The following is a 25,113-nucleotide window of genomic DNA, read 5'->3' on the forward strand; positions in this document are numbered from 1 at the left end:
TCAAGCTGTTCAGATCACCTGAAGTCCACAAGGAAAATATATCATTGAGGCCAATTGTTAGCACTATCGGTTCGCCTACATACAGTTTGGTCACATATTTAACTAAGCTGATGACTACCAGAAATGGCCAATGTGAACATCACATAAAAAAATTCTCAGATGTTCATTGAGAAAACTGAACAGATCATAGTTGGCCAAAACAATGTTTTAGTCAGCCTGTATGTGATCTCACTATTTACAAAAACTCCTATGGTGGACATACAAACTGTTGGCAGAGAATTTTTCTCCTGAAATGATAAAATTGTTCTGACATTATAACCACCCAACTTCTTGAGTGGCAATAAGCTTCATGAAATGGATGGAATGGCTCTATGGGTTCTCCATTGTCTCTAGTAGTGGCCAAATTTTTTATCGAACATTTTGAGGAATTAAATTTGATTCCCCTTCGCTCATCTTCATATTATGTTTATGTTGATGACACTTTTATGGTCTGACCACACAGTGTAGAAACTCTTTACCACTTCCTTGAACATATGAACAGTATGCACCCAAACATTCAGTTCACTATCAAGGCAGAAAAAGGAGGGTTGCCATTTTTAGATGTTTTGGTACAATGGAAGTTGGATGGACATCTCGGCCACTCATTGTACCACAAGCTGGCACTAACCAACCACAGTTATCATCATTCAGTCCAGGAGACAGCAATTTTAAATACATTGGTAAGCAGAGCAAAAACTGTTTCTTATGAGGACCACTTGGATTCCGAAATTAATCACCTGATGTAATTGTTATGAAAGAATGGCTGTGGTTCACTTGATATGAAGTCAGAGTTCTCCAATAAAAGGAAACATGAAAATGTTGAACAGTCACCTGATGAGCTAACAATTTTATTCCTTTCTTTCTGTGGAGCTACACCTAGAAAAACAGGCAGAGTCCTGAGAAGAAAAGGTATAATACCTTTTTCCGATCACCTGAGAGGATAAAGCAGATGCTATGCCCTATAAAGGACAGTCTCTGCCTCAGCATCCCTGGGATTTACAACATTTCTTGGGACTGCGGTAGCAATTACATCAGTCAATTGATTCACACCGTTTCCGACTGCTGTGCAAACAACAAGGCATATTAATAATCAAGAAATGGAGAAATTTGTAGTTGCTGAGTACAGCCTCACAACACAATATACTGTTCAATGAAACAAAACTTTGATCACAAGCTTCTACATACAGGGATTCTTTAATTAAAGAGGCTGTATAAATAATAGTGTAAAACAGGAACTTCAAGCATGAACGTGGGTATAATCTTAGCGGTATACGGAAACAAGCCCTCAATGCAGAGAAGAGGCAGAGATACTTGTCACAATGTTTAGAGTACTATGGAGCAGTGGCGTCATCAGTGCAGGTGTTTACACCATCTGTGACAGCATTACATATAATTACTGAACAATAAGAAGCCGTCTGTGGACTATGTAAGGCCATCAAAGCAGCAGTTTCGTCAGTCAGTCACTCCTCCTGAAGACATGGAGGTACTCATCGAAAACAGGTTTTATGCTGAACTGATGTGGCGAGAAGTCCAAGAATGTTTTATACAACAGTGGCTTCGCAAAAAACATTGTTCTCATGTTAACAAAATTACTATGGTTAAATCTAATACTAATGCTAAAGAAGTTACCGTGCACAAATGGGTTGCAATTTTCCTTTGTAATACCTAACAAGTGAGAGAGATATGGTTTCTGTGATGGAATATTTGCATTACAGAAAACTGCTTGCCTGTATGATCTTGGAAAACTAGTACAAAAATGTTATATGAAAAACTGTTTTCAGCCATGAGTACAGCATAAGATGCAATAAAAATCAATGGCTTTAAGAAATAGAAATAAGTACAAGGAGAACAGTTTGCAAAGAGTTTTGAACTACTTGTTTGTTGGAAATGTTATATTAACGATATATACTTTGTAAAATAGCCCATATTTAAATATGAATCATCTAAAGTAAGCACAACTGCTTTTGCAAAATGGTAGTAGATTGAGGTGTATCTTGAATAGGTAGCAATTTTACATTTTGCAACCTAGTTATAAGAACCTGCACCACCATAGCTAAAATTAACGCTTTGTAGAAATAAGACATTTTACTGATTTTCTGATGTGAAAAAATAATTTTTTGTTCTATGGGAGCACTGTGGTGGTACAATCCTGAAAGTTACCTATAGTTTTTGTAAACAGTAGTAATATTATTGTTTACGCATATGACGAAGATATGTGTACTTCAACTTGCACACAAACATGGGAGACTTTTTTTATCTAACCACTCTACCCAAGGTGAGGTGCACTTTTTGGACTAAGTTGTTAGAGGAAAGTGAGAGTTGGAGGCTCTTGCCAGACACGTTACAAACCTTAGATCTTTGTATGTTCCATTCATCTATGGCAAAAATGTGGGACAGTGATATCAATATACAAGTTAAATGAAAATTATTACGATTGATTTTATCTGAAGCTCAGTGTTGCCTGTGTTAAGATTAGACTCATACGAGGCAAGATAAAGAGCTGTTTAATCTATTTCTTAATTCTAGAATGAAGGGTGAGAAATCTGCAATTCAAATTTGAACCTAGAAAAAACTTTACTGTGATTGACAGTAATCGCCATTATCATAATTGGAGACTCGAGAACATGGACATAATCTGCACATCACTACAGGTTTTAAGATAAATTCAGTACTCTATGAACATTACAAACAATAATTACATGATTACAGTGCAATAGTATCTTACAAAAAATACTAAAACACATAAAGAGCTCATAAGTATAAAGAACATACACTCTTAATGAGACCATTCCCAATTTGTGACCTGGTGCCTTAGTCAGTTTTTCACAGAAAGCCAATATGAGATTGTCCACTCTTTCAACAGGAATCTGGAAAAAGGAGGAACAATATTTTTCAACCGATTATGGAAAAAGAAGTATCTTACTTTTTCACAGGACAGCTTATAGTCTTACCAAAACAAGCATTGAAACTATTCCATTAAGAATAGTTTCTATTTCTGATTCATTCCCTTCTTTGAAACAAGCATCACATACTCCTATTATCTTGTGCAGATCATCTTCTATCCCTTTAGGAGATTTTTCCTCCGATATTTCAGCACCCAGTGATTTGAAATAGACTCTGAGCTCTTGTGCCTGTAACAAATACATTTATGAACATTAATCATGATTGATTAATTGACAAAAGGAGAAAATATAAGGCCTAGTTTACAGAAAGACAATATGTAGCGAAACTATGTTTCAAAACTGTGTTGCCCGTACCTTCGTATGTATGGTATGCAAAGGCAAAAGCAATTGGCAAATCTATTTATTTTTAAGGCCTTCCAACTTTTACGACACGAAACTGTCAGTTGCACATGCTTTTACATTAGGTGGTGTTTTTAATGAATGTGACACAAAGTGTGAATCTACGAAAATTGTTGGCTTATGGGCAGTTAAACCCTGCATAAGTGCTTGCCGAATGTTAATGATAATTACCAGAATAAATTGTGATCAAAGTACTGGGGTTGAGACAGTTGTTCATGATGTGGACATCAGAGGATTGACAATGTCAGAGTTACTGATGAAAATACATTCTGGAATAAACCATAAGATGTCTACAATTAATGAAGGTCCCCTACCTGCCGCTGGAAAATGTTCTGAAGACAATATGAGGGTATCCTGAAGATAGTTTGTTTGTTTGTTTGTTTGTTTTAAAAGAGGGAGAAAGGAACCAAACTACGAGCTCATCCGACCCTTGTTCCTGATAAAACAATGCCAAAAGTGAGAATAAAACAGATGAGACATATAACACAAAACGGAAACAAAGGAAAAACTACAAGAACTAAGGAAAGGCAATGAACACTAAAAGGAACAAAAGAGGACAAGAAAACAACAGAGATATGCAAGAAACAGTTAGAAGAGAGTAAAACAAGGAAGCAGATTACAGTGGCTGGCCAACCACGAAAATAAAAACAAAAAGCCAGCCACCCTGCAACACATTAAAACCTTCACCCTAAAAGCACTAAGGTGGAGGACACAGAGGGACAAAGGACAGGCGCTAAAACTCAGATTGAATGATAAAACCCACCCTCACGGATGAAACTTAAAACTAAATCAGCCGATGAGCCATTGTCTGCTAAAATCAACGATAATGAGTCCGGCAACCGAAGATGAAGTCACAGGGCAGCCAAAGGAGGACAGACTAGAATATGGGCCACTGTCAACCGGGCACCACACCGACACTGAGTTGGGTCTTCACAGCGCAAGAGGTAGCCGTGGGTCACCCGGGCATGGAATGTGGAGCCCTGCGTGAGCCCCTCATTGAGGACTTCCACATATTCATGGTGCCCTTAATGGCTCACAGTTTGTTATGTGTACTGAGATTTTGCCACTCTGTCCCACAAAGCTAAGAAACCTTGCGGCATAATAACGAACGCAGGTCAGTTGCAGGGATGCCCATCTCCAGTAGGGGTTTCCGTGTAGCCTGTTTGGCCAGCCTTTCAGCAAGTTCATTTCCTAGGATTCCGACATGACCAGGGGTCCAGACAAACACCACTGAACAACTGAACCGTTCCAGGGCATAGATAGACTCCTGGATGGACGTTACCAAAGGACAATGAGGGCAGCACTCGTTGAAAGTTTTCGGGCTGCTCAAGGAGTCAGTACATAAAAGAAAAGACTCCCCAGGGCATGAACGGAGATACTGAAGTGCACGAGAAATGGCCATCAGCTCTGCAGTGAATACACGGCAGCCATCGGGTAAGGAATGCGTTTAATATGGCCTCCGTGAACATAGGCAAAGCCAATGCGTCCACCAGCCATCGAGCGGTCCGTGTAAACTGCTTCAGAGCCCCGGAACACGTCAAGAATCGAGAGTAAGTGACAGCGGAGAGCTGCAGGGTTAATGGATCCCTTAGGGCCACGTGAAAGCTCCAGATGAAGCTGCGGCCGAGGCATACACCATGGAGGAGTACGTGAACGGACCGCAAGTAGAGGTGGTAAATGGAAGGACTCCAGTTTGGAGAGAAGGGACCGCACGCAAACCTCAATCATTAGCCCTGACCTGGGCTGCCAATGTGGGAGATGGACTGCCACAGGTGGTAAAAGGAGACAGTAATTCAGATGCTCAGGAGAACTATGAATGTGTGCTGTGTAACTGGCAAGCACTTGTGCACATCTGATCTGCAATGGAGAGATCCCAGCCTCCACCAGTATGCTGGTCACCGGACTCGTCCTAAAAGCTCCTGTCCCTAGTTGAACCCTGCAGTGGTGCACAGGGTCGGGTAAATACAATGCTGAGGGCACTGCTGAGCCATAAACCACATTCCCATAGTCAATTCGGGATTGGACAAGGGCTCTGTAGAGACGCAGCAGTGTAGAGCAATCTGCACCCCAATTTGTGTTGCTCAGGCAACGGAGGGCATTGAGGTGCTGCCAGCAAGTCTACTTAAGCTGACAAAGATGAGGAAGCCAAGTCAATTGAGCGTCTAAAACCAGTCCTAAGAATCTATGTGTCTCCACCACAGTGAGTGGATCGTCATGAAGGTAACGTTCTGGGTCCGGATGAACTGTACAATGCCGACAGAAGTGCACAACCCATGACTTTGCAGCTGAAAACTGGAAGCCATCGGCTAGAGCCCATGACCGTGCCTTGTGGATGGCTCCCTGTATGCGACGCTCAGCAACACCAGTACTGGAGCAGCAGTACAAAATGCAGAAGTCATCTGCATACAGAGAAGGTGAGACAGAGGGCCTGACAGCTTCTGCTATACCATTAATGGCAACTAAAAATAGAGATATACTCAGAGACCTGCGGGACTCCATTCTCCTGGATATGGATGAAACTATGGGAGGCAACAACTTAGACACGCAAAGTACAGAGCCACAGGAAGTTTTGGATAAAAATCAGGAGAGGACCTCAGAGACCCCACTCATACAATGCGGCAAGGATATGATGTCGCCAGGTCGTGTCATATGCTTTACATAATTAAAAAAAAGACGGCAACCAGGTGTTGCCGTCTGGAAAATGCTGTTTGGATGGCAGACTCAAGGGACACAAGATTATCAGTTGTAGAGCGACCCTGGCAAAAGCTGCCCTGACATGGAGCCAGTAGGCCACATGACTCCAGATCCCAACCCAACCGCTGACATACAACACATTCCAGCAGTTTACAAAGAACGTTGGTGAGGCTGATGGGCCGATAGCTATCCACATCAAGTGGGTTTTTACCGGGTTTGAGCACAGGAATGATGGTGTGCTTCCGCCATTGCGATGGAAGGATGCCATTGCACCTGATCCAGTTGAAGACAACGAGGAGATGTCGCTTGTAGTCAGATGGGACATGTTTAATCATTTGAATGTGGATCTGATCAGGCCAAGGAGATGTGTCAAGGCAATGTGCAAGGGGAATGAGGAGATCCCACTCTGTAAATGGGAAATGGGGCATTATAGGATTCACTGTGGCATGTAGTGAATGAGTGGACGTTCCCTTCCAGCCGACGTTTGAGAGTTCAAAAGGCTGGGGGGTAATTCTCTGATGCAGAGGCTCGGGCAAAGTGCTCGGCAATCGCGTTTGCGTCAGTAGATAACACGCCATTTATGGTAGCACCTGTTGGGGTCTGGTACCTGAAAACACATTTGATCTTTGCCCAGACTTGGGAAGGTGACATATGGCACCCAATGGTCGAGACTTATCTCTCCCAACACTCCTGCTTCTGTCGTTTGATAAGTTGGCGAACGCGGGCACGGAGCCGTTTAAAGGCTATGAGGTGCTCCAGGGAAGAGTGCCGCTTATGCCGCTGTAGAGCTCACCAACGCTCCTTAATTGGTTCAGTGACTTCCGGCGACCACCAAGGGACTGCCTTATGGCTCAGTCACCCCTAAAGAGCAAGGGATCGCGTTTTCTGCTGCAGAAACAATTGTTGTAGTCACCTGGTCAACCATCACATCGATGTTACCATGTGAGGGAGATTCAAAGGTGACAGCAGAGGTGTAAGTATCCCAGTCCACCTTGTTTAAAGCCCATCTAGGCAGGTGTCCGTGGGTCTGACACTGGGGCAGTGACAGGAAGATGGGGTAGTGGTCACTACCACACAGGTCATTTGCTCTCCAGTGGATAGATGGGAAAAGTCCTGGGTTGCAAATTGATAAATCAATGACCGAGTAACTAGCATGAGCCACACTGAAATGTGTGGCGGCCCCAGTATTTACGAGGCAGAGGTCAAACTGAGACAGTAAAGTTTCGACATCTCTGCCTTGGGCAGTAAGCATAGTTCCACCTCGCAAGGGGTTATGGGTGTTATAATCTCCCAACAGTAGGAAAAGTTTAGGGAGTTGATCAATCAGTGCAGCTAATACATTCACGGGTACTGCACCATCTGGAGGAAGAATTATATTGCCCACAGTTATTTCCTGTGCTGTCCTTATTCTGACAGCCACAGCTTCAAGAGGGGTTTGAAGGGGCAAAGGTTCACTACAGACTGAGTTTAGGACATAAACGCAAACTTCACCTGACACTTGATTATAGTTGCTACAGTTCCTGTAACATCCCTTAGAGCCATGGATGGTAGGGGTCTGCAATGCCGGAAACCAAGTTTCCTGGAGGGCAATGCAGATAGCAGGTGTAAAGCTTAACAGTTGCCATAGCTCAGCCAGGCGGTGGAAAAAACCGCCACAATTCCACTGGAGGGTGATGTCATCTTGAGACTGGGAAGGTATGGAACATTCAATGAGGTAGTTTAAGCCTCAGAGTCACCTGCTGCCACCGACTTATTGCCTGAGCATTCTATATCCATTGTGTCCGAGGGACTGGTGGGTTCTAGGTCCTCAGCGGATGCCAAAATCTCCACCCCATCCTCAGACGCAGAGCTTGTAGGTAGTGGTGGTGTGGTGCCACCGCAATTTCTTTGGTCTTAAGAGGTTTTCTTTTTGGATTTCTCTCACTGTTCTTTGGGTTTCCCTGGCTGGGAGGACTTCACTGGCTCAGTCTCCGGGACTGAGGATGAGTGTGAAGCCCTACGACCAGTTGCTTTTGGCTCTTCAGCCATTGGCGGGTGCCATCTTTCCCACTAGCAGAAATCTGGAAAGGGAGTGAACCAAGGGACCCCTTCCTAGTGAGACAAGCCAAAAACTACTTACACTTCTCTGGCTCAGAAGTGGGGACGGACGACGGACGTTCCCGATGGTTGGGGGGGGGGGGGGGTTGTTCCCTGTTCCCAAAGTAGGTGGTGCAGTAGCAACAGGGAGGGAAATGCCACCCCCCCCCCCCATCAAGGGGGCAGGTGTAGTCTTCCAGCTCAGGGGTGACTGGGGTTGGTGGAGCTGATGATGCCAGAACTGTGGTAGCGGCGGCGTCAGACGATGTCATACACACAGGATGCAGGTGTTCAAATTTTCTCTTAGCCTCAGTGTAGGTCAGTTGGCCCAGGGTCTTGTACTCCATGAATTTCCTTTCTTTCTGGAGAATCTTGCAATCTGGTGAGCAAGGTGAATGGTGCTCTCTGCAGTTAAAACAGATGGGCACAGAGTATTGGGATGTGATGGACGCCTGGAAGTACAGCGGGAAGTCACATGGTCGAACTTACAGCACTTAATGCACTACATTGGGAAAGGGATATAGGGCTTTACAACACACTGGTAGATCACCACCTTGACCTTCTCGGGCAATGTATCAGCCTCTAGGCTGGTAGATACGCTGGACAAAATGTACAACTTTCCACTGTAAATTGGCGCGCAGTTCATCGTCAAGCTGCAAAAGAAGGCCCCTGTGAAATATGATACCCTGGACCATATTTAAGCTCGTATAGGGTGTGATGGTTACAGAAACATCCCCCAGCTTGTCACAAGCCAGTAACTCCCATGACTGGGGAGAGGATGCTGTTTTGATCAAGACTGACCCAGTTCTCATTTTGGACAAGCCCTCCAGCTCCCCCAACTTGTCCTCTAAATGCTCAACAAAAAATTAAGGCTTCATCGTCATGAAAGATTCACCATCAGCTCTCAAACATACAAGGTACTTGGGCGAATAAGATCCGCTGCCATCCTTAGCCTGACATTCCTCCCATCATATGGCCAGGGAGGGGAATGATTTGGGGTCATACTTCTGTGCGTTGAATTAAACTCAAGAATGCTTAGAGACTGCTGGTGTTTCACCACCACCAGCAAGAGATGATGAACTGCGCTTCATCGCGTGTAATCCGCCATGATGCCACCCACTCTGACCAGGGGGCCTCCCCACGGACACCACCCAGCCGGAGCAAAGGCCACCTGGCAGGATGGCCATTGCCGGGTATCCCAATGCCCCAGGGGGATAGGCATCTACCCTTTGGCATACGTGAGGAGTTAACAGCGCACGCATCAGCAGAGCGATCCCTGTGTGGTCAGGGGGCTACAATCAACATGGTACATGGCAGCCCCACCACAACGGACTGGCTACTGTGCTAGATATCAAGTGCAAAGAAGTCCATGGTCATCGTTGATGCAGAAAGCGACACTGCACAGTGCATGGTGGAAAACACACCCAGGAAGGTGTTTCTCGCCCAAGAGGTGGAGAACGAGCAGGACTGCAATGCAACAACGAGAAAGTGGGCTAAAGATCTCAATGCATGATGGACACAATGTACCATGTAAGGTGCCCTCTTCAATTGGTTCGCTCTTCAGGAAAATTTTGGGGAATGGAGGTCAAACCCTACATGGGACCATCACATAAAGGCCAAAACGTGTGACACTCCTTTTAGTTGCCTCTTACAACAGGCAGGAATACCTCAAGCTTATTCTAACCCTCGTACCCACAGGGGGCATCCTGAAGATACTGACAAAATATCCAGCTTTGATCAAGGCTAAGCTGCAGAAATACAGAAGTTATCTAAAGAATACGATGTGGAGTTAATAGTAAAATTATAAAATTTAATATGTATGATGCAAAAAACTGACATCGAATGTTGAAGAAAAGAAACTTCATAAATAGGTGGCATTAAATATATCTGGAACAAATTTGCCAATTGTGTAGTTTGGAATGTGATATGGGTGCTGTAGAGACAAATGAGAACCCGCACTTGCCAAAATAAACAAAAGGTGAGATCAAATTTCAATTCTGACAATCATGCTTCTCTCATTCGGTATCTTAATTCCTTAAAGCGCCTTGAACTCTGTTAAGAAGAGTCTTTGAATTATCCTCATGTCATTCTTAGGTGGATGATGTAGCTTCTAAAGCCTTGCACAATAGTTTCTTTCAAAAAGGTAGCTACACACTAAAGCTCACGTATTATCTTTATCCAGTTACAAATCTAAATATGCTAGTTCCTTTTCTTTTGTACTAATTTCAAGCAGGTAAGAACAAACTCTTGCACTACTAATTTAACGGTACAATTTTAAATTTTGGTAGGACAATGTTGCTCCAGCACTACAAAATCTTGAAACTGAAGTGTGCAATAATGTCGCCATGTAGACAGTCATTTAAAAAACTACTTTCACAATGCTAATTACAACAAATGAGCTTGCAACCCAGTGTCTGTGCGTAAAAACAAACTTTAAAATGCAGCAAATGAAGCAGGCAACAGGGAATACAGACTTCTAAAAAATAAGACTGGCAATATGTAAAATTGCTAAGCACAAATGTAAGGTTGTAGAAGCGTGCATAACTAGGCGAAGACAGATGCCACCTATTACGAAAATTAGAGAGAACTCTGGACGGAGAGTCTCTCCTCTGGAAGCTGCCTAATACTGAATCAATGATAGGCCTGCATGTATTGATGATCCTAGACTAGCTTGCATAGTGCCGACACAATTTTTTGGCTTATTGAAGAAACCAGTACCTCTTCCACAGCAGCTGAAAGAGACAAGCAGCCAGTGGGCACTAAGGTGTCAGCATACCACCTGCAGCAACTGGGCTGTTTATGCATTTTGAGGCAGGCTAGGCCAAGCAGAGAAATCTTGCCATTGCAGTGGTAAGATGGGGCTCTAGCAGTACGGGCTAAGTGATTTCTACATCTCTGGGCCACGGATTTGCTGTCCTGACTGTGGCAGGAAGAAGTGCATCAGCATAACTAGTGAGCTCCTAATCCTTATAAATAACTATCAATTTTAGCAGATGTATTCACAGTCTGGCAGCACCTACTGTGACAAAGAGGGCTATTCCAGGCACCAGAGTGATATGGGACAGCCTTAGCAAACACCTTGAGTTCTGGCCCCCACTGCTGCATCATCTAGCACCAAGTCGTCCTTCCTGGACTTGGTGCTTCTCCACTGGTGGTCTGCCTCCAAGCTCATTCCAGCAGTGGCCAAACTCCTGCACTGGAAGGCAACACATTGAGACCATAGTGATACAGCTGCTCACTCTTCTGTGCAGGTACGTGCCATCACTCACAAGAGTGCGACCCACTATTGGCACCTCTCACGAGCAACAGTGAAGTGTCCAGATGAACTGCACTGCTGTGCAAGTCCCTTGCATCAGCAACAGTAGTCTGCAACCTTGCCACAACCCACCACAGCAACTCAACCCCACACCGGAGGGGCAGTTCACCCTGGGTCCATTTCAGTTAATGTCAGAAGATCTGACCTCTATGCAGCATGACATCACAGCTGCAGCTTGTGGTGTCACCACACAGTAGTATGAGTGAACAAACTGATTCAACTTCTGTGTGCTGGCAAGATGGGGTCAAGAAGGGAGACTCATCAGAATTTGAAGGCCATGTCAGTAAAGCCATTAGATGGCTAATGTGTCTCGCTTCTGGGGTAACGCCAGAGAGCACTATTCACAATCACAGTAAGGTACTCCCAATTTAATTTGCTTCAGCACACTGCAACATGTGCTGAGTCCGTGGCAAGAGGTGTCAACAGTATGGTCATATGGCTGAGCGTGGAAGTGAGATGGCTCATGGTGAGGTATAGAGTCTAAGCTGTAGTTTGTGTGTGTGTGTGTGTGTGTGTGTGTGTGTGTGTGTGTGTGTGAGGGGGGGCATGGGTGGGCTTGTGCTGATTGATACTCCGTTATACCTTTTCTTTATTGGGGATAAAGGTTCCATAATGACAGTCCTGGGCACAGGGTTTGGTCCAGAAAGATGCATTACTGTTTTTATTTCATGAAATAGCACAGTTGAGAGCAGAGAAGATGACGTTACCAGGACAAGTTGTGATTAAAGATGAACAGTTAGCCTTAACCGAACAGCGTGGTCCTCAGGTAGATCCAGATGCTGCCAACGTAATTAGTTCTTTTTCTGCTGAGTCAGCTGAGGGTGGAATGTCTTTCTTGGATGAACTGGTATCCGTGGAAAACATGGGAGGTTTATCAGATATTCAGTTATTGAAGGTAACAAAATTACACTTGGATGGGGAGGTGAAAACATTTGTTCAGTGTATGGAGGGGGTAAGGAATTCACCGCTGTTTAATAAGGTGAAGGAAGCATCCAACAGTGCTATAAAAATTAAAATAGCTCAAAGTTTTTCCATGAGCAATTAAGTAGTGTGACAAAGCAGCACAGTGAAACAGTAAAAGGTTTCACAGATAGGATTCATATGATTAATGTAGAAATGTAGGAGTTGGGGGACAGTGATGAGGCAATTAAGATTATACTCCAAGAAGCTGATTATAGGGCAGTAGACACCATCTGAGGGGCGAGTTACTTTTTACATCTAGAAGGGTTCAGTAGGTATCCCAAAAAGTTATAAACTGCAGTCAGATCGGGTAGGGAGTTTGAAAAAATTGATATAACAACAAGGGTATATGGTAAGCAAGGGGTATTTTCCACTAATATGGAATATTATAACTGGATGATTGAGGCATATCCAGAGGCAGTTCAGGAAGGCTTTGTGCCCCATGAGGTGGATACAGTCAACGGGATGGTAAGGCTATGCAAGGGGGAAGTGGACAAGCATTAAATGCAAGAGGGACCCATAGTTGGCTGAGCAACATCCCTGTTAAGTTATAATAATACAGAGACATATTTAGAGGCAGTATGTGGTATTGTGGCAATTGGAAGGAGCAGGAAGCAAGTTTTTGTTAGGCACAGGTGCACATGTGTCTGCAGCAAATAGGAAACTCACAGGCCAGAAGTGATTAAACACACCACAGCATAGGTTTTGAGGTGTGGGACACAATGACTTGGTGATGTTATAGTCAGCGGTATTAAATTTTCAGGTTGGGTGTTCAGTCTGAACAGTCCATGGAAGTAGCGCGTCACGCAAGTAAAGATTACTGTATGGTCCCGCAGTTAGACTTTGTTAGAACATCACGCCAAAATTGATCTTCAGCGACATACTGCAGCACTTCAAGCAACAACATTCCAGCTTGGGAAAATTGTCACCAGTGAAATACTGTCGTGAAGTTCATCTAACTTCTGGGACAAGCTGATTAAACTGCATACAAAAACACTAATTTCAGTCACATGATACTGTGTTTGCATGATACTGCGCCAGAGGCCAATGGTAAGTTGCTTTGGATGAGCATAAAACCTGAGTTTTCTGTTGATATTTTGTGCATAACACAACCACTCTTACGAACAATGCACAGTGGAACTTCACTTAACGATCACCTCCCATAACATGCAATTCGCATAATGAGCAAAACGAACTGTAAAAAATAGCTCTCATAACAAGTGATGTCCCGCATAACGAGCAATGTTGCTCATAATAGCGACGACAATTTACTGGGATGTCACCAGCCATTCATGTGTGATGGGGGAAAACAACAACAATATGAACACATGAACAATGTCTTTAGTACCTACTGCAGTCTAGGTTTAGCACTATTTCTGTTACCATCTGGTGCAGCTTGTGATCACACATTTTTTAAAAACTTGTATTCACACAGACTTTTTGTGTGCAAATTTTAATAACCTTCATAGAAGTGTCCCTGAAGATAAAGCCGCAAGAAGATGACCATAAGAGAAAGAAAGAGATCTTAGAAATGAAACGTAAAATTACTGAAAAATGCGAACATTTCTGATTTAGCACACACAATCAGTCTATATCAACTATTTGCACTATTCTCAAGAACAAGGACAAGATTAATTAGATAGATGCTTCGAAGGGAGTGACAAGAGTATCTCAACAATGTTTTTGTATTCTGGATGATGTCAAAAGGTTGCTCCCTATAATGATAAATGAAAAGCAATTGCAAGGGAGCACTGAATGAGATCATCATTTGTGAGAAATCAAGAGTGATTTTTGTCAACCTCAACAAGACAACGCCACAATCATCAGCAGCAGAAGTAGTGTTTAAGGGATGCTGTGAGTGGTTTGAGATGTTTAAGAGAAGAACCGGCATCCACAGCGCTGCAAAGCATGGTGAAGCAGCCAGTTGTGACACAAAGGCAGCAGAAAATTTCATCAGCAACTTCAAGATGCTTGTAGATTCCGAGGGTTATCTGCTGTAATATGCTTTTAATTGTGACGAGATTGGTCTATTTTGGAAAAACATGCCAAAGCTTACCTTTATAACAGCAAAGGAGAATGCACTGCCAGGCCACAAGCCAATGAAAGACTGTCTCACACTGCTATTCTGTGCCAATGCAAGTGGTTATTTGAAAATTAACCTACTGCCCGCTTACCATTCAGAAACTCCATAAACCTTCAAAACGCGCTAAGTCCAGAAGAGCAAGTTAAATATGACGTGGAGGTCCAACAACAAGGTTTGAGTGGCACGTGATCTTTTCTGTGATTGGTTCTTCGGTGAAAAAATATTTGCTTGAGGTGAGTCTGCCACACCATGTCTTGTTTCTTATGGACAACACTCCTGCCCATTTTCCAGGCCTACATCACCACCTCCTTGCAATTCATCAAGATCCAATTACTGCCTTCCAACACCACTCCTTTACTCCAGCCTACAGACCAGTAGAATATTTCTAACTCTAAGAAGCTCTACACTAAAGCACTCTTCGGGCATTGCTTTGAGTTGACGGGAGCTACCAGTCTCACTCTCAGAGAGTTTTGGAAATATCACTTCAACATTGTTGCCTGCATCAAGATAACAAAAAGGCGTGGGAGGGGTTACCAAGAGAGGAGGAGGTGGTGGTGGCGGCGGCAATAGCAAAGCAGCAATCTTCTGGCTCAATAACAGAAATGCTGTAAGCACAGGAATTGGTTGCATCATACACTGAAAATAATCATCCCAATGAAGCAGTGGCTATGCGCACAATAAATTTATTTGATGACAATGCTGTGTCACATTTTCACCAAATGTTGAAGCACTGCAGAAACAAATGATTATAGATAACTTAGTAGTAAATTAGAATTAGTTATTTATTGTGAATAATACTGTACATAATACTGTTTGTATATTTTTCTCTGAATAAATGACATGAAAACTTCTGGTACTCTTTCTGCATGGAACACATCAGATTTTACATTAATTTATATGGAATAAATTGTTTAGCTTAATGAGTGTTTCGCACTACCAGTAAGATTCTGAATGAATTATGCTTGCTGTGCGAGGTTCCACGGTACTGGACCCATCACATTGTTTTTTGAAAAGAAACACTGTACACATACATGACAGATGGCAGGAAAATGGTACCCAATGAATTCAGATAATTTTAGCACCAGTGAACTGAAGCTAACAGTCACTGTTAAAAGAAAATTTAGACATCCTAGAGGAGGGCTACGGGGCATGTCAAATGTGAAAAATGGTCAGAAAAAGGCCACAAATAAAACTACATTATGGAAGAAGATATAGGATCTGGAAGGAATGGAAAAGGTAGAGATAGAGAAGCTGCTATTGGAATCTGAGGATTTATATTTTCCTCAAGGTACATTGCCTGTGACATCCGTCACCCAACAGCAAATGACAACAGAAAGTGAAACATTTTTACATCTGAAACCATACTGTATACCTCAAGCATTTACAGTCAACTATCAAGGATTTCATTAAGCAACAGCTAGCCAATGGTATCACAGAGGAGATTACTAACCGATGGGTGGGGACTGCAATTGTGGTCGTGCCCAAAAAGTCTGCAGACTGTCCCAAGAAAGATAGTTTCTGCTGTGACTACAGACATCTTAATAGTGAAATGGTAAGAGACATGACCGATACCCGATATCACGGAGACCATAGATAACTTAGGACATGGATTTAATGAGTGGATACTCTCAGTTACAGGTGGTTCCAGAGAACTGCCCGAACACAGCATTTTCAGTTCTCTGGAATGTTTATCAATACCAGAGGATGCCATCCAGATTAAAGAAAGTGCCAGCAACATTTCACCAGTTGCTGGATGGGCTACTGAGAGGACTAAAACCTGAATGCTGCTTGCTGTATCTCGATGATACAATTGTGTTCTCAAGGTATATAGGAACGCAAATACAATGATAGAGGTTTTTAAAAGGTTACCTACTGCACATTTTACATTAAGCATCGAGAAGTGTCATTCTGCCTTGGAAGAAGTTGGTTACTTAGGGCATGTAATCAGTAAAAAAAAAAAAAAAAAAAAAAAAGGAGTTAAAGACATACTTGAGATTGGTATAAGCAACACAAGATTTTTGGATCTCCGACACGAGTAAGGAGGTACAACCTTTTTTGGCTCTCCTGTTACTACAGAAAATTTATGAAAGGGTTCACTGCTTTTGCACAGCCACTTACCCAGCTATTGAAAAATGGCATGACATTGAAGTGGGCAAAGAGTGCCAAGCTTCATTCGAGAGGGTTGGAAAAATCTTTGACATTGGGCCTGGTGTTGCTTTTCCAAGACTATTAAAAAGAGTTTGTGCTGTCATATGACACTTCCAATCAGGCATTGCGATGTGTTTTAAGTCAGATGGCAAAAGGTGAAGAACATCCCATGGCTTACACTCCACGATGACTGAAGAAGGTGGAAAATAACTCTCATTACAGAGAAAGATATGTTCAGTTTAAGATACAGAATTACACATTTCTGGTGCTGTTTTTATGAGAAGAAAATCAAGATGGTAACCAATCATGCAGCTCAAAAATGGTTACCATGGTTAAAGGACACTTAACAGGCTAACAAGGTGGGTGTTGAGGATGAGTGAATTTCATTGTGAAGCTGTGCATAAGCCAGGAAAGAAGCACGGACAAACAACTGGTTTGAGCAGGAGGGTAACAGTAATACACACACTGCACCAGTGGCAAACAGTGCAAGTTGATGATACAGACTGCAAGCTGAACATGATGCAGCCACATTTCTTTACGTGTGACGGCCTGTTATGCAGGTGACATAGGTTGGATGCACGTGCAGAAATACCAGCTAAGCTTGAAGAACAAGTGTTAAGGGAAATGCATGACCACATGCTATTTGGACATGGAGGTCAGACGGCAACAAACCAGTGGGTGGTGGAATTGTATTGATGGAATTGGAAGAAGAAAGATGTGAACCAAGAGGTAAAGAACCATTTACAGTGTGCACAGCAAGGAGGCATTAACCATATGTAAGTACCATTAAAAGGCTACCAGAAGCAACTAACCCATTTGAAATGATAGAAACGGATATCCAGGTCCACTTAACCATTTAACGGCTCTGGACATGTTAACACATGTGCCTTTGTACCTGTACCTGTGTGCTCTGAATGTGTTTACACGTGCCACCAGTCCTTCTACCTGGTACTCTGAATGTGCCTACGCATAGGACTGTTGGCGGACGTAAACACGTTCAGAGCACACGGACAGGTACAAAGGCATGTGCGTTAACACGTCCAGAGCAGTTAAAGGGTTAACCAAACTCCAGTGGGAAACCATTTCATTTAACAATGACTGGCCACTTCTCACAGTACGTGGAAATGATTGCCATCCCAATGTGCTAGTTGTTTCTCTCTCCAGCAGTTTTGAATTTGGACCATAGCCTCTGACTTTCCTCTGCCGGTTTAACCGTCTGTTCATCAGCAGTGTTTTGTGTGCTGCTATCGGGTCAACATCTGGTGAAGTGGAGAAGCATGAAGCACTGCCACAAGGGCTTTCAGTCGCTTGTTATCAGTGACTGCAATAACAGTGTTGTCTACAGACACTGCAGCAGCTATCCTGTGTTTGGCATTTGTGATAGATCTGGTAATCTGTTTGGTACCTCAAGAGGTGATCGCAATTTGGTAGTTTACAGTTTGGTAAAAAGTTTTATTGTATGTACTACTTGCTTAATTGCCACTGCTCGATAGGTTAGTCCCCAGGCCACAATGAAGCTCCAGCCAGTGTACTCCATTGGCGATTGGCGCTGTCACTGCGAGTGTTTGCAGGTGCATTTGTAGCTCGGCATAATGTAGCTGTTGAAGTGGTTAATGGTGTTTGTAATTTACTGAGTTACAACTCAGTCACTGTTTACATCCATTTACAAGAAGGTAAGCACCGAGGGCACACTGCCGCAAAGTATAACTTTGCTTCGTGTTGCTGCAATCTGTTACAGTAAGACCTGATTGTATTAACAATGTTAGTTTGGTGTTTAATTGGTTTTGCTTGCGACCAATTGTTCATTAACACTTAGTTCACGTAGCTGAGATATGGAGCCGAGTGTTAAGGTGACGTGAACACCTACACAATACAGTGGCTCTGTGCTTTTGATGACCTCTACCTGGTCATTTTCTGTAATTGATTATTTGACTGAATCTGGCAGAGTGTAATCTCAGATTGGTAATGAGCAAGTGGGCCTTCTAAAGTGAAAGGATTGCTGCAAATCTGAATTATGTTGTTGAATGATGAGATGGATTTGTGTTTTGAGATGAGCTGAGTCTGCACATGATTGAGTGGCATCCACCCTGTCTGATAAACTTCACAGGATCAGGTATCATACAACTGATCGGTCTTCTGTGGCAGTTTTCTGTGTGGGCCTCATCAAAGGTAGTTATCCTAATCATTGGTTAATTTAGTAGTGGTACACCAATGCAGATAGATATTTAATGTAAGTTGCTGGTTTGGCTGCAATTAATATTCTGGGTACGGTTACACTGACATGCGTTTAACCCTCACCACAAAGCCATTCTGATTGTTCAATAGTACATGGTACGCAACAGCAGATGGGAGCCGTACACAGGCAAACCTGTTACAGTATGAGGTAGGTAGTTAAGGCAGTGAGGCCATCCTGTTACCCTAAGTAAACTTTTGGCTCTGTGTGTGACTATTGCACTGGCACTGTGGAGTGTGAATTGTGCAGTTCTATGTGGCCCACACTTAATGGTGTTACTTGATGAAAATTACCTTGACCATCTCGATATTTGTTACATTTTTAATGAACCTAGCAGTCGTGTTTGACTACTGTTTTAGTACAGTAGCTCATCTTATTGCCTTATTTAATTTAGGATTTGTTACCAGTTTCCCAAGGCTGCACTGGGCATTTTTGAAGTTCTTTTATTATTACCATCTAAGTTATTCTTTTACAATTTGTTTGATAAGTTTATTACTGCAGCTGTAATGTGGCTGACTGCTTCTGTAAAACTTGCTGCTCAGTATTATGATGGCCCAGTGCATTTGTAATTATGGAGGCTGTTCTTTAATTGTACTAGCAACTGTGGTGGTTTTTACTTTTAAGGATTGCACAGTCTGAATAGGTATATGTACTAACTGTTTCGCCTGAGAGAAGGATTGTGTTAAATATACTGAGCTTTCGACAGATGTGCATTTGTGGACAAATTAAATTGCCACTTTTAGTTTTCTTTAATTGTCGCAGTGAATGTCAGGGTTTGTACTAACCTGTGCCAAGACTGTGGTAGAGATTTATGATGACAGTTCAGACTTTCCAAAGCAGTATTTGAGATTCTGCTGTATGCAATCCTTTGCAACCAGCATGCTGAAGACACCTTCCCATACCTGGAGCAACAAGGGGACATCAAGTGCCAGTCATCTTTGGGAGCCTCAACTATTGTGTCTGAGTTTCAGTTTGATAAACTAGAATCAAATTAACCTTGTCAGAACATGTACCCTGCCCTCCAATCCCATCATACGACCATATCCTGGTTTACCACATAAGCAAAGCAACTACGGTGGTGAAAGTCAAGGTCAATAACTGGTTGCAACTGATTGGTGTACCTTAGGCAGTAATCACAAGTCAAGGGACACATTTCATGCCAGATTTGATGAAACATCTGTGTCTTTTGCTACACATTCGGTAATTAAGATGTTGCATGATCCATGAGGGAAATACAATATGGATTAAGGTTGAGGAAATAAGAAGTAATATTGTGTGCATTTTGTGTTATGTTATAGTGTGATTATGAAGATAGGCAGCACTAATGTGTGGAGAGAGTGATTATTGGGAAGCAGCATAATGTTACAAAAGAGATGTAAGGAATAAGTTTGTGTGTGCCACAGTTATTGTAGTTTAATGTCTCGTGTTGACTGTCAATGTATGTGTAAGAAGTGGGTCCGAATGGGGAAGGGAGAGTAATTATGGCTCTCTGTTCCCAGGTTGCTTCACCTTTTCACCGAGGGTGGAGTGGGGGCACTGTGAGATCAGTGAATGGAATGTGGAGTGCATTTTACCAGGCAAGAGGATTTGGTTCCCACCAGTCATAAATGGGTGCTGAGACTGGTTTTTAATGCATGGGAGATGATAAACAAGTTGAGGAGGTTGGAGGATGTGTTTTCAGGGTTGTGACATGAAGCAGAAAGGAAAGGTATTCAGAGCAGTGGGGAGGAGTACGATAAACTGCAAAAGTCCTAAAAATGATTATAGAAGCAAATATAGCAAGTGATAAATGTGATGCCACACATGTTGCAATGACACAAGATGGGTCGAGTAGCTGCTGCGGGAAGGATAGTGAAAACCACGTTCAGAACTGCAGATGAAAGTGACAACAGGGAGCTAAATGGGATCATAAAAAGAATACAGGGAATGGCAAAAGGGAACAAGGTGGTGTGGAGGAGCATACCATACAGTTGAGAAGTTTGGAAACGGAGGTGTTTAATAATATGGATGCTTTAAGGAAACTGAGGACTGAAGTAGTACAGAAAGCGAAGTCATCGCTTGACACTGTGAATCAGTATGTACTAATTACGCACAACTGAATGGATGTGATGAACAGAAAGTTTAACAGTTGCAAGGCTGCTACAATTGTTAACTGACAGTTAGTACTGAGCTATTAGCAACAGAAGTATCTGACTGGTTTACTGAAGGTACAAGAGGAGCTAACACCAGAGTTGCAACTCATGGCAGGGCTGAACAAGCAAAATTCACTGTTAGATTTTCACACAGTAACAGTGGATGTTAGGATGAAGCAAGCATGACTATATGAGGTGGTTCAGTTTCCCACTGGCAATGGTCACACTAAGTTTAGGTGTTTCACCATTACACACTAAGGTTGGGAACCTTATAATGATTTGTGGAGGTAAGAACATGGGAAATGTTGCCTGATATCAGAGGTTGCAGATAGGTACATAGCAATGACGATAGAGGAACTCTCGCACTGTCAGATTGAAAGGATTACAATTTGCCAAAAAAGTTCAGTTGTTCCCAAGCAAAACAGATAGCCAGGGTTGTGTGCCTGACATTATCAAGTCTCAATCATACTTCTAACAACCAGAGCTACACTAGATCTACTCAGTGTACAACATCGTCATGGTGACAGCAAATTGCTATTAGCAAAGATAGAGAAACTGAAATGCATGGCAGTGGGTTATTAATTAACGGAACAGTTTGTGAGACAGCCACCATTACAGGTTTGAATAGCTTAGAGATAATGCAGCCACTATTGTACTGGCCAGAAAAACTGGTAGGAGAACCCCCAGGACAAAATTTGATCTAGGCCATCTCAATGACACTCAACTGGGCTTAAAATCCTCAGAAGCAGCTCACAGCAACCCAAGAATGGTTTATTTTGGTGAAACACATGCTAAAGCATGTGCGGCAGTACTGGGCAAAGCAACCTCAGACTGTTGTTGGAGTGTGAATTTGGATGCACAGATAGAGAATTCTGCCTACAACATCCGCAGCTCAAGTCACATGATTTTGGTACAGTGCATTTAAGCCCATATAATGCTTAGCATATTAAGTATTATTACTTCACTGCTACAGACAGACCATCTTCAGAAGTACAGTGAAATATTACACACACAATTCGCAGACATCTTTAAACAATTTGATACTAGGTGCTGCTGATGTGAAGTACAATGATATTGTGCTTTTTCACCACATTATTACAGTTCAGATTCCGTTATTTATTTATTTCTGCGTTTTCTATTGCACTTTTTCATATTGTCAAATCTCTGTTCTAATTAATTAAATTACAAAGGGACTGTATAGGAAACTGTTTCACACACAAATACTTAGGTACGAACAAGGATTAGAGAGCCTGTATTAGAGGAATTTAATCAGACTGTTGTGCATAAATTTTATCTGCATGTGAACGTAGTACCAGTATGTATATACCGACTGGCAGTTTACTCAAACACGCTTGCAAATTAATCCATCACTTATCTCATAAACACATGGCCATAAAATCACAACTTGGGTCTACAACAATCAAGGTGTTTATAATACCATGTCTCAATTTTTTCCAACATATGAAGTGCCTCATATCAATATGACATTTACAATTGAACATATCTACGAAAAGTAACTGGTCCTTCTCTCACACGTTTCTCAATACATCTGTAGCAACAACAACACTGCAGCATAGCTGTTACTAAAATTGAAACATGCAGTAACATATATAAAACAAGGCAAATACATATAATATTCTAGTTTCACTATTACTGCAAATTGTAGACACGCAGTGTCATCCCAAAATCATGTGAGTAGCTCATTTTGATGTTGAGAACACGCATAGTAGTCTATGCTATCTCCATAGGTACATAAACTCTTATGAGTTGTGACCACATGTATCACAATAACTGTGCAGCCCTCATCAACCTTCAAATTACATCTCAGTAGTGCAGATCCCATTAGACTGGATCATGTGTGTGTACACTACAGGGTGAATAGTGTTATGTGACATGTTTTCTAGTATTAACATGTTATAAAACTGTTGGGGAGGGCATGGGGGCCTTGAGAGATGATGTGAGGTGTTAAGCAACACATTGACAGATTTCATGGTGGCATCTCTTAGTGAGAAATGCTGAGAGGTGGCATGCCCACTGCACCATAATGTTATGGTGTAGTTGCACAAGTTTTAATAAAATATTTCACTTTTATGTTGTTTATCTGGGCTGTCACTGGTCTGCGCCCTCTCCACAACCCGCAGCATCAACCCACTCCTGCACAGAAGTGGCCCTTCAGCCCAGACCCACTTCATGTCACAACTTGTAAACAGAGCAGCACAATAGGTGCTGAGTGACATCATCAATAGTACCACGAAACACACATCTTCTGGACCTTATCAGTATTGTATGTAATTGAATAAGAATCCTGGAAAGATCTAGTGCCAAGTGAAACATTCCGACACTCAACGGGCAGATAGTTCTTGACATATAAGTATGAAGGTGTTTCATCTGACAAGAAGTTTTGAAAATTTCTAACTGATGCAAATCAAAATTAGGAACAGATTTTTGACATGTTTAGAGGCACTACAAATATTTAAAACATACGTGAAATTCAGAGTTTAATTATATAATTTTTGTAGGAGATAGAGACTTTGTAGTTAATTTCTATTGCTTCCGTGGTGCACTGCGGCAACAGCCTGCAGACGATACCTGCCCATATCAAAACTAGCTATGTCCCCATAATACAAGGGCAACTACAGGCTCTATACGAGAAGTATTTTAAAATTATTACACTTTAATGTTTGTAAAAGGTACTGCCACAACTTCACATCTTTCGACCTTAAATGTCAAATGCTAACTAATTTAAATAAGACTAACAACAATATTAGAAAAGGATAGGTTGCTACTCACTGTAAACCTGACATGGCGAATTGCAGATAGGCATGATTAAGACAGTTGCATATGAGCTTTTGATGAAAGGCTTCTTCAGAGAGAGAGAGAGAGAGAGAGAGAGAGAGAACGCCATGCTAATGTTTCAGTTTATAAAGTGTCATTATTATTTAACCTGAAGTAAATGTAGAAACCTAACTGCCAAAAAAAATGTGGGGTATTGTAGGGAGCTACAATAAATGAATAAACAAGAGCTGAAGAGATTACAGCAAAAGTAAATTAACGCTAATTTCCCAAAAATCACTATTTTTACAAAGAAGTAAACTTCCTACATCAGATAATGGGCGTTATAGGAATAAAACCTGAATCGACAAAGTAGGAGAATTAAATGTCCATAAATTCAGGGCAATAAATCAAAGGACAAGAAGTGAGCTGAGAAAAACAGATTCAACTGAAACTACTGATACCGAATGTTGGCTTCATTCCATAAGCTAATGACCATGCAGCACATGACATCAAATATGTGGAAACAGAAAGGACAGAGAACTGACAATACTTTTTTTCTGATCTGTATTAATTTTTGGAATGTAGTTTGTGATAACATACTGACCAGCAGCATAGCCTAAGGTGTAAGTTAAGTGGGGAGGTGACTGACTGCAGGCTGGCAAAGCAGTATCTAAGGAAAGAGTTGGTTTACCGTAAACCCTGGAGAGAAAAAGTTTACTGTAAGCTCTACGCCTACGTCTACGCTCTGTAAATCATTGTGAAGTGCCTGGCAGAGGGTACACCACATTGTACCAGTTATTTGGTATTCTACCATTCCATTCACATATGGAGCATGGGAAGGATGATTGACTGAATGCCTCTGTGTGCGTGCTGTGATTGTTCCAATCTTGTCCCCATGATTCTTATGTCAGTGATAAATGAGGGATTGTAGTATATTCGTAGAGTCATCATTTAAATCCAATTCTTGAAACTTTGACAGTAGACTTTTTCAGATTAATTTGTGTCTATCTTCAAGAAACTGCCAGTTCCATTTCTTCAGCATCTTGGTAACACCACCACAGGTCAAACAAACATGTGACTATTTGTGCTGCCCTTCTCTATATACATCCATTATACCCTGTCAGTCATATTTGAGATAGGTCCCACATACTTGAGCAATATTCTAAAACTGGTCACACAAATGATTTGTAAGCAATCTCCTTTGTAGACAGATTTGGCTTCCACAGTTTTCTACCAATAAACCAAAGTCTGTCCCCCTGCTCTGCCCAAGACAAAGCCTATGTGATTATTCCATTTCACATCACTAAAAAGTGTTTCACCCAAGCATTTGTATGAGTTGGTTGATTCCAGATGTG

At 42.2% G+C, this 25,113-nt stretch overlaps 1 protein-coding gene across 1 annotated transcript in view; it reads right to left on the bottom strand.

Annotated features, from left to right (window-relative positions):
* LOC126199315 (eukaryotic translation initiation factor 3 subunit M) overlaps positions 1 to 25,113 on the bottom strand; it is a 59,113-nt gene that overhangs the window by 24,547 nt on the left and 9,453 nt on the right. Inside the window, exons 2-3 of the mRNA XM_049936154.1 lie at positions 2,991 to 3,170; positions 2,812 to 2,906 (exon numbers count right to left, since the gene is read on the bottom strand). Coding sequence (XP_049792111.1) covers positions 2,812 to 2,906; positions 2,991 to 3,170 — 275 coding nt within the window. The remainder of the gene's footprint in view (positions 1 to 2,811; positions 2,907 to 2,990; positions 3,171 to 25,113) is intronic.

The sequence above is a fragment of the Schistocerca nitens genome, chromosome 8, assembly GCF_023898315.1.
Source record: "Schistocerca nitens isolate TAMUIC-IGC-003100 chromosome 8, iqSchNite1.1, whole genome shotgun sequence".
In the NCBI taxonomy this organism is placed as follows: domain Eukaryota; kingdom Metazoa; phylum Arthropoda; class Insecta; order Orthoptera; family Acrididae; genus Schistocerca; species Schistocerca nitens.